This window comes from Coenobita brevimanus, chromosome 62 (assembly GCF_032717465.1).
Source record: "Coenobita brevimanus isolate Jiangsu-jjx chromosome 62, ASM3271746v2, whole genome shotgun sequence".
Classification (NCBI taxonomy): domain Eukaryota; kingdom Metazoa; phylum Arthropoda; class Malacostraca; order Decapoda; family Coenobitidae; genus Coenobita; species Coenobita brevimanus.
In genome coordinates, this window is record NC_137015.1 from 37,382,405 (window position 1) to 37,395,624 (window position 13,220).

The following is a 13,220-nucleotide window of genomic DNA, read 5'->3' on the forward strand; positions in this document are numbered from 1 at the left end:
GTTGTGTCATGGAGTGGTGGAGTGCATTAGTGCCCCTCCCTGTAAAACAATTAACTCTAAGCCCTTGGCCACCCAGTTTGGGATACATGGCGTCTGGCAATGAATGAATGAATGAAGATATGTTTACTGTATGTGATGCTACAGAATGTGGTGAATGTTTTTAGTGTATCAGACAGAGCCAGGATTCTGGGGGCTTGAATGATGAGTGAATGGAAGCATGGCCCATTGGACTCGGCAAACTTGGGCTGTCTGGACACTGCTGCTACTCACCCTGCCCTTGAGTGGGAAAGGAGGTCCTGATGATGATGATATCTATATCTATATCTATCTACCTATATACTGTATATATATGTACAGTAGGCTCGCAAGTTGCGCGTCATCACAGTGCACAATTTGCATTGTGCGCGAGACCAAAAATCATAACCCAAAACCTTGAATGCGAGAGTTTACCTCACAGAATGCGAGGTAGAGGCAAGGAGTGGCTCAAAAACGCCATTTTCCGTTAGTATGTGACTCCCCCTCCTCAGACGTCACGTGTCGTCATGTTGATGCGCAGAAATTTCCGGACATTCTACTGTGCAGCTTGGGGTACAAGGCAGCGGGGGCGCCATTACAGTCCTGGCTCGTGCACAGTGCGGATCCGCTCTCTACAGCTAACCTGTCGTGTACAACATGTGGCATTTTTTTTGCTGCTCCATCCTGGCCTGTACTTCGTTGCACCATGGCTCCAGCCCCAAGAGTTAAGACACTTCTGATGCATGCCACCAAGTTAGAGATTATCAAGATGAAGGAGGGACAAGGAAACACCGCCATCAGGAAAGCCCTGGGACTGGCTGAATCAACAGTGAGGACAGTGTGGATGAACCGTCATGCCATAAGGGCTGTAGTGAAGACGTGTGGTGCCTCTGACCTAGATGGCCGTTCACGGGTGGGAAATTGAGCGATGATACTAATGGAACGGTATCTTGCCACCTTCATAATGGGGAAGGAGAAGGTGTTCCACTGAATGGCAGATTTATTCAGAACCAAGCCCAGCTGCTTTACAAGGCAGCATCTCGCAAGTTAAATATGGACAAACCTTTCAAGGCATCGGTTGGTTGGCTGCACCGTTTTCTGCAGCACAAGGAACTCCATTACATCAAAGTGTCTGGTGAACGTGCCTCTGCCGACGAGCTGGCCGCGAGAGACTATCCTGCGATATTTAGAGTGCTTCTTGAAGAGGGACAGTACACCAAGGACCAGATCTACAACATCGACGAAACGTCGTTATACTACAAGGCCATGCCCAAATCAACTTACATCGCTAAAAGACAGAAACAAGCTCCTGGTCGCAAGCTCCAGAAGTGTAAGATGACGGTAATGTTCGCTGTAAACCTGAATGGAAGCCACAAGATGAGACCAGTTGTTGTGCACACAGCTACATACCCAAGGTGCTACAAAAACCTCGCGAACATGGACACAAGTGGTGTGTACAAGTATGCAAATGGTTAGATGACCGGGAACATTATGGCAGACTGGTTAATGAGGCGCTGCGTCCCTGATGCCAGGGCCAAGTGTCGGGAACTGGGCATTCCATTTAAGATGCTCCTTGTGCTGGACAATGCACCAAGTCACCCTCCATACCTAGAAGATCTGCACAAGGATTGTCGTGTCGTGTTTCTGCTGCCCCAAACAACGTCACTACCGCAGCCACTGGATCAAGAACTGATCACCACTGTGAAGCACTTCTACCATAAGCAAGTGTACGACTACCTATGCAGGAAGACCGACACACAAGAGGAGCTTCATGCCCTACAAGAAGATCACAACGATGACCTCAATGAGGCACCTGCTCCTGTTCCATCTCTGCCAGCAGCTGTATCCTGACCCGCCACAGGTGCCATGACCGTTGAGGCATTTTGGTGTCGTTTTACAGTGAAGGACACAGTTGACTTTCTCCTACAAGCAAGGCACCAGATTACACCTGCAATGGTGAACCATGAGTGGCGAATGCTCATGCCTCACTCATGCACGACCCAGGAGACGGCCATTCAACCACTGGCCGAGGCTGAGGCAGCAACATTGACAGCAGCACAACCTGTACCAGGTTTCGAGGACGTTACATTGGTAGACATACGAGAAGTGCATGCTGCTAATGAGGAACAGCCTCCCGAGGAAGTGCTGCAACGGACAGACGAGGCTGATGCAGAGCCCGACGCCAGGTAGAGTCAAGCTGAGCAGCCTAGTGTGATGGAGGGGAATACAGAGCTGTGTATGTCAAGAATAAGCAAGATCCTTGCTGCTGTGGATAAGCTCAAGGAAGAGGTGAAGGAACAGGAAGTGAGCAGCCTAAGAACAGAGAAAGGTCTGGTTGGTATCAACAAACTCTCACGTTTCTACACAGACAGGCACAGGCAAGAAATAAACAGATGACAGACGCTTATAACAAGTTACACACAGCAGGCTCAAGTTAGTGAAATTGAGGAACCAACTACATCGTCTCCTCCAGTTCCTGTTGAGGATGAAGAGGATGCAATGTCAGAAGTGTCAGCGTTGGACTTCGAGGGGTTTATGGCTGAAGTGAGTGACTTTGAGGCTCCTGGGGAAGGTGGTCAAGAGGAGTCTGTGGAGGGAAGTGCTGGTGCAACGAGAGGTGGGGGGGGGGCCCCCCCCCCGGCAGCGGCGCTGTAAGTGTTGCTGCGCCTCGGAACCCCTATTATTTAAGTCCATCAGGTCTGTTGTCTACTGTTGTTAAGGTGGCATATTTTTGTTATTGTAGCTATATCTGTAGTACAATGTCTGAAAAATCTAACCTTTACTATAAGGGCCAAAAAATGTCCAGGTATGAGGGGGTACTGCCCATATGTAATTTTTCCCATAAGATTATGTATCCACAGTGCGCAAGGTCGTGGACTGCCTAATCTCTTGTGCACTGTGTGAGCCTACTGTACAGTATACACAACACCCTTGATATACAATAATGAACTGGTTGATACCAGACCCTTCACGTTAAAGCCAATAATTTGTTAAAGCAGAAAATAACACTGTTCAGCAATTTCCTAGGCATTCTGTTTTTTACTGAACAAAGATCGCTAAATACAGAGCGCTGTTTGGCCAAATAAAGCTAGCTCTTTCTCAATACATGGTCTATTTATGCCTCCTCTCACGATGCTGGTCATTAAGAGAATGATGCAGCAATGTGTGTGTGTGTGTGTGTGTGTGTGTTAATTGTATTATACATGATTTAGGCTAAGCTCTTGCTGTCCCGCCTCTTCTCTATAAATAATTATTATCCAATCTAGGTTTATAACACATGGATGCTCTCTGCTTGCACCACCTCTCCCTCTAAATTATTTGAACTGTCTGCAGCTCTGTTTGGAAACTAGGTTTCTTTACATCATTGAGGCATCAACTCTTCTGCTTGAATTAATGTTCGTTTGTTCTTCCATCATCTTTCACAAAGAGGAATTCTCTGACTACACATTCTATTCTTCTTACTCCTCTAAACACTGCAACAAAATCTGTGTGTGTGCGTGTGTGCATGCGTGCGTGTGCACGTGTGTTTCTATGAACGCAATACTGGTTGGTGTTTCCCAAACATCCATTCTTTAACTGAATGAAAATTCATTAAATGAACACAATGTTCGGCCAGCTCAAGGTGGTCGTTAAAACCGAAATTAGTTAAAAGAAGGTTCTGTATATCAAGGGTTTACTGTATGTGTGTGTGTGTATATATATATAAATATATATATATATATATATATATATATATATATATATATATATATGTATACCCAGACGCCTCAACCCCGTACGGGATGGCCACAAACAAATCGCCTCCATGTCGCCCTGTCCCCCGCCATTTCACTGCCCTGCTCCCAACTCACGTCCCCTCTCTACATATATCTCTCCACCCCATTTCCACTCCATCTCATCCTCAGCCCTCCACCCTCCCTTCCCTCCCCCTCCACCTCACTCACATACACGCTCCGTGTCAGTCTCTCACCATCCATCCTCTCCACATGGCTAAACCACCTCAGTGTGTGTGTATATATATATATGTATATATATATATATATATATATATATATATACTGTATATATATATATATATATATATATATATATATATATATATATATCAATTTAAAAAAGGAAAAAAGATACCCTCAAGAAACACAAAGTAGGATCCTTGCAAGGAAACTCTGAAAAACTATTTATACACCTAGAAGACACTTGGTAATCACATGAGTTCATGGATGATCACTGCAACTCACATCCACAATACAAAACACTATTATGCACGAAAAACAAAAGATATTCATAGAAACACATCTGCACAATGAAATTCATTTGAAACAGCAACCACCTGAGGAACAACACACTCCCTTGATACAAAAGACATCCATGTAATTCTACCATTGGTATCTCTTGATCGTTTTTCTCGTTTCAGGAAATACTTCTTTTAACTGGAGGGGTTGGATACTACCTTCATAAACCCCATTAATACAAGAAGAATTCATTATGCTGAAAAAGTTGTCTGTGAGCAGAAAAAATAAACCAAAAAAAGAGCATAATTTTCATCTATCTATCTATCTATTGCCAGATGCCACAATCCCGTAAGGGGTGGCTGTTGACTTTGAGTTATCTGATTTACGGGGAGAGGCACTAACCTTCCACCAACCCACTTGCTGACACGTAGGGAGCACGTATGGTTCGGTTATATGGTTACCACCCAGCATTGCAAATGGTTTCTTGGCTTACAGGAAATACAAGGGGTAAAACTGCCAACAAACATACCGAGTATTTGAGCGCATGGAGGTACATGACGAGGTCTCTAGGTTTCGGGTCTCGGTAACGCACTTTACACTCGTAGCAGTGCTCATCAATTGTCATGAGGTGGGCCTGATATCTGTAGTCACGCCCTCCATCACTCCGGGCAATGCTGCCATCACATCCTGGAAAACAAAACACATCAGTACCCTTAAATTATAGCTTTGTTTTGGTCCACATTTTTAAAAATTATACTTAAAAAGATCACAGTAAATTTCTAACATAATACTGCATATTTATTTAGGTTTTATTGCTACCTATAAAGCTGATTTGTCAGTCCCCTCAATTAAACACAGCAATTATAAACAAAACTCTGTGATACTTTATAACACAGCTCAACCTTCAAAGATTGCCAATGTCTATAGAGTATATATACAAATATATATACAGTGCAATCGCCTAACTCACGGTAATTTCCTTCTGAACTCACACCGTGAGTTGGAAAAACGTAAGTTAAAAAAAACACACCTTATGGGGAAAAATACATCTGATTCCGCCATGGTGTTGGGGACCCTAGTATAACATTACCATAACCCCTCTTTACACCACTTAACACTAACATCCTGTCTCAGAAGTAAGTATTGCACATCTTATAATGATAATGAACAATATTAAAAGACATTACATATCCTATCATGATAATAAACATGCTGGTGATAGGGAGAGCTGGAGCTCCTGTTTCACTAGCTATCTAACCATCCCCCTTTGCTGACCTTTTCAGTGTGACAGTAACATGGAGAGTAGACCAGCATTGTCTCCCAAACATTACCTCTAACTATCTATGCACTACACCACATGCACTTTACATTTCACACAACGTATCCCACTACGTTACAGGGGTTGGCGCCAGCAAGGGCATGCGGCCAGAAAACTTTGCCCCCGCTACCTAGTGGCGGACTTCTGGGGGGAGGCGTGGCGGGGGTTCCGCCGGCATAGATCATGGGTCCAGGGCGAGATGGGGCTCGGGCCTGTGCTAGAGGGTACAGGGCATTGCGGTTCCCAGGCTGCCGCTTCCGCCCAATAGAGAGGGGCCCGAACCTGGGAGTAGCGTCCCAGGAGGCTGCCCTATCAGTGGGTGTATAATGGCGGGATAGTTGCAGTGCCAAGACGCGCTTGGAGGGTGTCCCTGCAGCTGTCCTGGCAGGGTGCCCCGAGGCCACTACCACAGCCACTGGTAAGCTGGTGGGCTAGGGGTCCCAGATCCATTGCCTGGACCTGGGATTGTGCGGTGAGTGGGACCTGTGCTGTGTCTGTCCCCATTTATTAATACTGAAGATGACAAAACAAAAAAGGTTTCAAAGCAAGCCTGAGGACAGTAAATCACCCATGGGGATGAGGGTGGGTTCATGGAATGTGGGAAGTTTGAGGGGAAGAGCAGGGGAAGTCGTTGAGGCATTCAGTAGGAGGTGGGTGGACGTGGCGTGTTTGCAGGAAGTCCGGTACAGGGGTGGATCAGCCAGAAAGATTGTTGGGAAGGACTGTTGCTATAAGTTGTTTTGGCAGGGTAGGACAGATGGATATGGAGGTGTTGGTGTGATGGTTGCGGAGAAATGGGTGGAATATGTTATGAATGTTTTGAGAGTAAGCGATAGGATATTGGTTGTGAAAATTCTGTTGGGAAGAAAGATAGCTGTGATTATATCGGCATATGCTCCACAGGCAGGATTGGATGAATCAGAGAAAGATAGATTTTGGGATGATTTAATACGTGTAGCGGGTGGTATGCGGGATGATGAGATAGTGATTTTGGGAGGGGACTTAAATGGTCATGTAGGTGAAGCAGCCCAAGGTTATGAAGGAGTGCATGGGGGCTGTGCATATGGTCTAAGGAATGCAGAAGGGGAAAGGATACTCGAGTTTGGGGAGGCAACGGACATGATTGTGTGCAACACATATTTTAGGAAAAGAGACAGTAGGTTAATTACGTATGAGTCTGGGGGAAATAGCAGTCAGATAGATTATTTTCTGGTTAGGAGGGCCGATAGGAGGTTAGTGAGGGATGTTAAAGTTATAGGAAGTGAGGAGTGTGTGCAGCAGCACAAACTACTGATTTGTGATATGGTGCTTAAAGAACAAATGATGAAAAAGAGGACTTATGTACCTAGGAAGAAAATATGGAAGCTGAAAAACCAAGTAGTAAGGGATGCCTTCTATAGCGAGTTGAGGAGAGTGGTGGCTGAACAGGGAGCTGTAGACAGAGGCGTTAATGAACAGTACAGAGCCCTCAAGAACAATTTCTTGAGAGTTACTGATGTAACATGCGGCTGGACAAGAGGACCACCAAGACATAAAGTAACTTCATGGTGGGATGAGGGTGTAGAAGCTGCAATTAAGGAGAAAAGAAGGCTTTTCCGGGAATGGAAGAAGGGTGGTAGCAAAGAGGAATATTTGGCTGCCAAGCGTAAGGCTAGGAGAGAGGTATACAGGGCAAAGTCTGAGTCACAGAGACAATTACTTGATAACCTAAATCATGGGGAAAGGAAAAATATATTTAGGGTGGCAGGTCAGGTGAAGAGGGATAATCGGGATATCATAGGTGAGCAGTGTGTGAAGAATGATGAAGGAAGGGTAGTGGTGAACAGTGAGGATATTAAAGATGCATGGAGAGAGCATTATAACCGGTTGTTGAATGAGGAGTTTGACTGGGACAGGGAAAGTTTGGAGCCAGCAGATCCAGTGTCTGGCCCTTGGCCTTTGATTGATACTGCTACTGTGAGTGAGGCAATAGGCAGGATGAGGGTGGGGAAGGCAGCAGGTGTGTCTGGGTTGACTGCCGAAATGTTGAAGGCCTCAGGCGATATAGGGGTGAGTTTAGTCACTGACCTGATAAATAGGATTATATATGAGTGTGTTGTCCCAGATGATTGGCTGAAGAGTGTAATTGTAAATGTGTATAAAGGGAAGGGTGATGCCCTGGAAAGAGGGAATTATAGAGGTATAAAGCTTTTAGATCAGATAATGAAGGTAATGGAGAGAATTTTAGAAGGTATGATTAGAGAAAGAGTGAATATTGATGAGATGCAGTTTGGGTTTATGCCAGGTAGGGGGACCACTGATGCCATATTCATTGTTCGACAGCTTCAGGAAAAATATATTGGTAGGAGAAGGGATCTTTATTTTGTTTTTGTTGATTTGGAAAAGGCCTTTGACAGAGTCCCTAGAGAGGTGGTGAAGTGGGCAATGAGAAAGCTTGGCTTGGAGGAGTGGCTGGTTAGGGTGGTTATGGCCATGTATGTGGGTGCTCACACCCAGGTGAGAGTGAATGGAGATTTGAGTGATGAGTTTTCCGTGAATGTTGGTGTGCATCAGGGGTCAGTCTTGAGTCCCATGTTGTTTATCATGGTACTTGAAGCCCTTTCACGTGACTTTAGAAACGGACTCCCGTGGGAGTTGTTGTATGCTGATGATTTGGTGTTGATTGCAGAGAATGAAAGGGAGGCGGAGGAAAGGTTTAGGAGGTGGAGAGATGGTATGGGGCAAAAGGGGTTAAGGGTAAATGCAGATAAAACAAAAGTGATGATATCTAGGGTTGGTGGCGGTACTGTCAAAGACGAGGGAGAGTGGGTGCAGCGTGGGAAGTAATTCCATCTTGTGTGGTGTGTGTGATAAATGGGTGCATAAGAGATGTAGTGGTATCAGAGGTAGACTGCGAGATAATGCTGATTTTATGTGTACGGCGTGCCGGGGTGAGCAGGTGGAGATCGTCAGACGTGAAAGAATTGAACTTGCTGGTGAATCTCTTGAGTGTGTGGAAGAGTTTTGTTATTTAGGAGACATGTTGTGTGCTGGAGGTGGGGCTGGAGCTAGCTCTGTGGCTAGGGTGAGAAGTGGTTGGAAGAAGTTCAGGGAGCTCTTGCCTCTCCTGATATTGAGGGCTCTCCTACGTGCTAAGGGGTCTTTGTATGCAGCGTGTGTTAGGAGTGTAATGCTGTATGGCAGTGAGACCTGGGCAGTGAAGGAGGAAGACATTCGCCGGCTCAGACGTACAGAAATGACAATGATTAGGTGGATGTGCAGTGCGTCCCTGCGTCCAAGGCCTGGAGGGGCTGGGTTTACAATGGAAGAGTTGAGAGGTAGGATGGGACTGGAGTGTATTGGTGTTGTGATGAGGAGAGGTAGATTGAGGTGGTTTGGACATGTGGAGAGGATGGGGGATGATAGTTGGGTGAGGAAGGTGAGAAGTGTTAATATTGGGGGTGGGGTTATGAGGGGTAGACCGAGAAAGACATGGGACGAGGTCATTAAGTGTGACCTTAGGGTTAAGGGACTGAACAGGGAGGCTGCAATGGATCGTGCAGCATGGAGAGCCGCCATTAGGTGACCAAGGCCGACACATGCAAGCATGTTGGAGCCTTTAAAAACGAAAACAAAAACTGAAAAGAATATACCTTAATCCTACTGATGACAATGCTTACGTCGATGAAAGTCAGGTAGCAGTTTCAGCACACTAGCCAACGATGCCTCATGCTGCTGCTTCATTAATGCTTCTTCTTCAGGCTGTCATGCATTTTATTACAACAGGCAACAGTTTTATCAAGATTTAAAACAATTTCATTACACCTTGTTTCATTTCTATCATGCGCTTTAATCTTTTCTTTGGCCTCATCCACAAATGCAGGTAGGTGTACACATGTACACTAAAAATTCCGCTTGTTAGGCCTAGTTGCAGTACTGGCCACTAGGCGTAGGTGCCGTTGGTGGAGAAAGCATTGTTTTGATTGGCTGCACAATCACATGGACTGTGTGCTTAAGTATGACTGGCTTCCAGTTGCAAGTTGCAGCTACAATACCGTGAGTTAAACATCTCCTCGGAAATAAGTAATTTTCTAGTGGAAAAAAGTGTTAAGAGCATTTTCCGTGAGTTTGGTGATAATAGTGACTTAGATAAGGACACAGTAAGTTAGATACTTTGCAAGTTAGTAGTGCGTGAGTTATGCGAGTGCACAGTATATATAAATATATATATATATATATATACATATGTGTCACTCATTTCACTGTGCAGGCTGTTTGACAGTCTTCCTGTTGTTCTTCTTCTCTTTCTTTGTTTCTGGTTCCTCCATCAACTCATGTGAGAATCAGGGATGGGATAATGGTGATGATTATTCTTATGCATCTAAGTATAAACATATTATTTCCCACCACCCATATATAATGGTAACCCTTGACTTACGTTCATTCTTTTTATGATTATTAGCTATTATGGCCATGTGGAGATGATGGAGGGTGAAAGACTGACGAAGAGAGTGTATGTGAGTGAGATGGAGGGGGGAAGAGGGAGGGGGAGGCCGAGGATGAGATGGAGGGATGGGGTGGAGAGGTATATGAGAGAGGGGAGTGTGAGTTGGGAGCAGGGCAGTGAAATGGCGGGGGACAGGGCGACTTGGAGGCGATTTGTTTGTGGCCACCCCAAACAGGATTGAGGCATCTGGCAATAGATAGATAGATAGATAGCTATTACAATCAATATTTTTAACTTTTTTTTTTTTTTTTAATCCAATGTACACCTGGAAACCATTTACTACACTGGGTGTTAGCCATATAACCAAATTATGGTGCCTGGTGATTTAGTGGGTAATTATGGTGTCCCAACCGGATTGAGCCTGTGCAGGTTTATATCCAAGGGGTGGTTTGGGGTTTATTGCTCATGTTATGCCACTCGGGGATGAGTGAGGCTGGTCACTTTCATCTTAATCCCTCCGTGGCCGCTGGGGTTGAATGACGTTTAGCCGATAAATGGCTGCAGGCGTTGTTTGAGCGTAAGCGCGGCCTATAAAAAACAGTGAAAAATTTTGGGAAGTGAACGAATGTTCTGAACGTCTTCAGACTGACCTACGCTACACTCCCATACACCCCAGCAGTTCAGAGCCTGCTGCTATGATGAGTGGTTTTCAATTTTTTTGCTTGTGACCATGCCTAAACAATCATAACTACACCCATTATCTCGACCCAGACAGAAAATACAGTATCATCGTTGTCCTCTCTTGCGAAACACACACAACCACCTTGTTCACAATTATGAATAAACACAGGCACACTCCCTCTTCTGTCCTTCTTTCCTTCACTCTTTCCTCTTCCTTCTGCCTGTGAGTGACTCTACACTAAATGACAAGCCAAATGGTTTCCTGTACACCAGGAAACCATTTACTATGCTGGGTGGTAACCATATAACCAAATTTTGGCACCTGGTGGTTTAGTGGGTAATTATTGCACTCCAATTGGATTGAGCCAGTGAAGGTTTATATCCAAGGGGTGGCTGGGGTTGATTGCTCATGTAATGCCACTCAGGGATGAGTGAGGCTGGTCACTCTCATCTTAAATGTCGGGACTAACTGCCTAGCCCCAGGCTCCTACGCTCCTCATGGGGCAATGTAGGACTGGAGGATGGATGGATGGATGGACAAACAAAAAAGACATGATAAGAGAAAAATACATTTTTGTCTTGGTATCTTTACCTATCTGCTCTGGTTTGTTGTACTGGTTTCGATCATTCGATGCAGTGCGACTTGTAGAAAACTGTGAAAACTTTCGAGAAGTGAACAAACATCTGGAACATGAGACTGACTTTCTTTTCACGCTCTCACACCTCATCTGTCAGTTCACCACCTGATGCCGCGATGAATGGATGTACGATTTTTTTGCTCGTGGTCATGCCTAAACTCACAGTAACACCCATTATATCAACCCAGACAGAAAATACTGTATATTCTTTCTCCTTCCTTGCAAAACACACACAACCACCCTGTTTACGATAATATACAAACACAGGCATAAACATAAAAAGACAAAAATAAAAGAAAAATTAATTTTTGTTTAGTATCTATACCTATTTGCTCAAGTCTGTTGCACTGTTTTGAATCATTTTACATATTCTTTGCTTTTTACAAGCATAACAGGAAAGTTTTCTGTGTTCACGTGATGCTTTCGTGAGTGGAAAGAACTTCCTTCTCTTCCTGCTAATCAGCTCGTGCGAATGGCAGGTCATCTCGCATCTCAACCCTCACTGTCCAGCCTGTGCACTCAAGGGATTACATTTATCTCATTTAGGTCTGAAAACAGACACTCGCGCTTCCCTTTTCCAACAAACTCCACCACCCAGAAACAAAAATAAGTCGATACTGCTATAAACACCACAAACACCGACAAATGCAAAATAAATTCATAATTTTTTACATTCAAACCTAACATATTATGTACTGATAAACTTCAAAATACATACATATAGTTATTTCACACCTTTTCAGCACCACTGACAATGTTTTTTTGGTAAAAAAATGAAAAAAAAGAAAAAAGTGCAATGCAGCGTCGCTGCCACACCTACGTGTGACTAATATCAGCTGCCTAAATTTACGCAACTTCCACGTTCGATTGCACACCACAGGGTGGATCTTGAAAGCTGAAATTTGCACTGCCAGGTGTGCAGGAACTTCCCCTTCAATATGGCAAGGAAAAACAATTTTCGAAACTTCAGAAAAATGCCCTGACGTCGGCCAAGGGAGCACGTGAAATTCCTGACCCTCGGCCACGGAGGGGTTAAATGTCAGGACCAACTTGGGTAGTCCTGGGCTCCTACGCTTCTCATGGGGCAACACAGGATTAGATGATGATGATGGTAATGACATTACACTTTCACTGTTGTGATCCCTAATGCACCAAAAATTCCTCAAAATACTAGAAAACCATCCCACTGAACCCTAAGAGTAAGCCAGCTGTCATCCCTCTTATTCAAGGTGGCTGCTTCATGGGCAGAACAGAAGGTATTACACTAGTGTAGGTCTCCCCAGCCTGCTCTTGTCACCGGGTTGCTTTCACATGTCTTTACTTACTTATTCTTTAATATTTTAATATATTTTTTCCCTTCATACATTTTAAATTATAAACTCATTTGATTTTATTTCATAAAAGTACTGGGGGGGGGGGAGTGATTTCTAAACTTAGGCCCTTGAGCTGGCACAATCCAGGAATGTACCTCCAGTGAACCCATGTTATACATAATTCACTCGACATATGCTCATTAATTATGTGACTGATTTTCCTTTCATGCTTCCTGATCATACACTAAGGGGTGACTATACAGTATTAACTCTACTGGAACAAATTCAGGCTAGTTAGTTCTGACAGCTATCATAATCAAGGCAATGAAAGGAAAGTAGCTGGCCTGTGTACCTAGTGGTATGACAGTCAATACCAGGACATGTTTTAAACTGGTACAGGATACTACTCTAACTTTCAATACAGAAATGTTGTATCACACAATTTCACACAATAACATCATCCTAAACTACCTCTGACTGACTGAGTAGGTCTGACCATAAGGAGAGAATGGAGAATGAGAAACTGACCAGGATATTGTATGTGAGTGAGGTGGAGAGGGAAGAAGAAGACTGAGCATGAGATGGATGGATGGG

The 13,220-nt window shown here is 44.4% G+C and overlaps 1 protein-coding gene across 1 annotated transcript in view; it reads right to left on the bottom strand.

Annotated features, from left to right (window-relative positions):
• Positions 1-13,220, bottom strand: part of LOC145404063 (pseudouridylate synthase RPUSD2-like) — a 473,336-nt gene that overhangs the window by 3,022 nt on the left and 457,094 nt on the right. Inside the window, exon 12 of the mRNA XM_080275665.1 lies at positions 4,780-4,937. Coding sequence (XP_080131791.1) covers positions 4,780-4,937 — 158 coding nt within the window. The remainder of the gene's footprint in view (positions 1-4,779; positions 4,938-13,220) is intronic.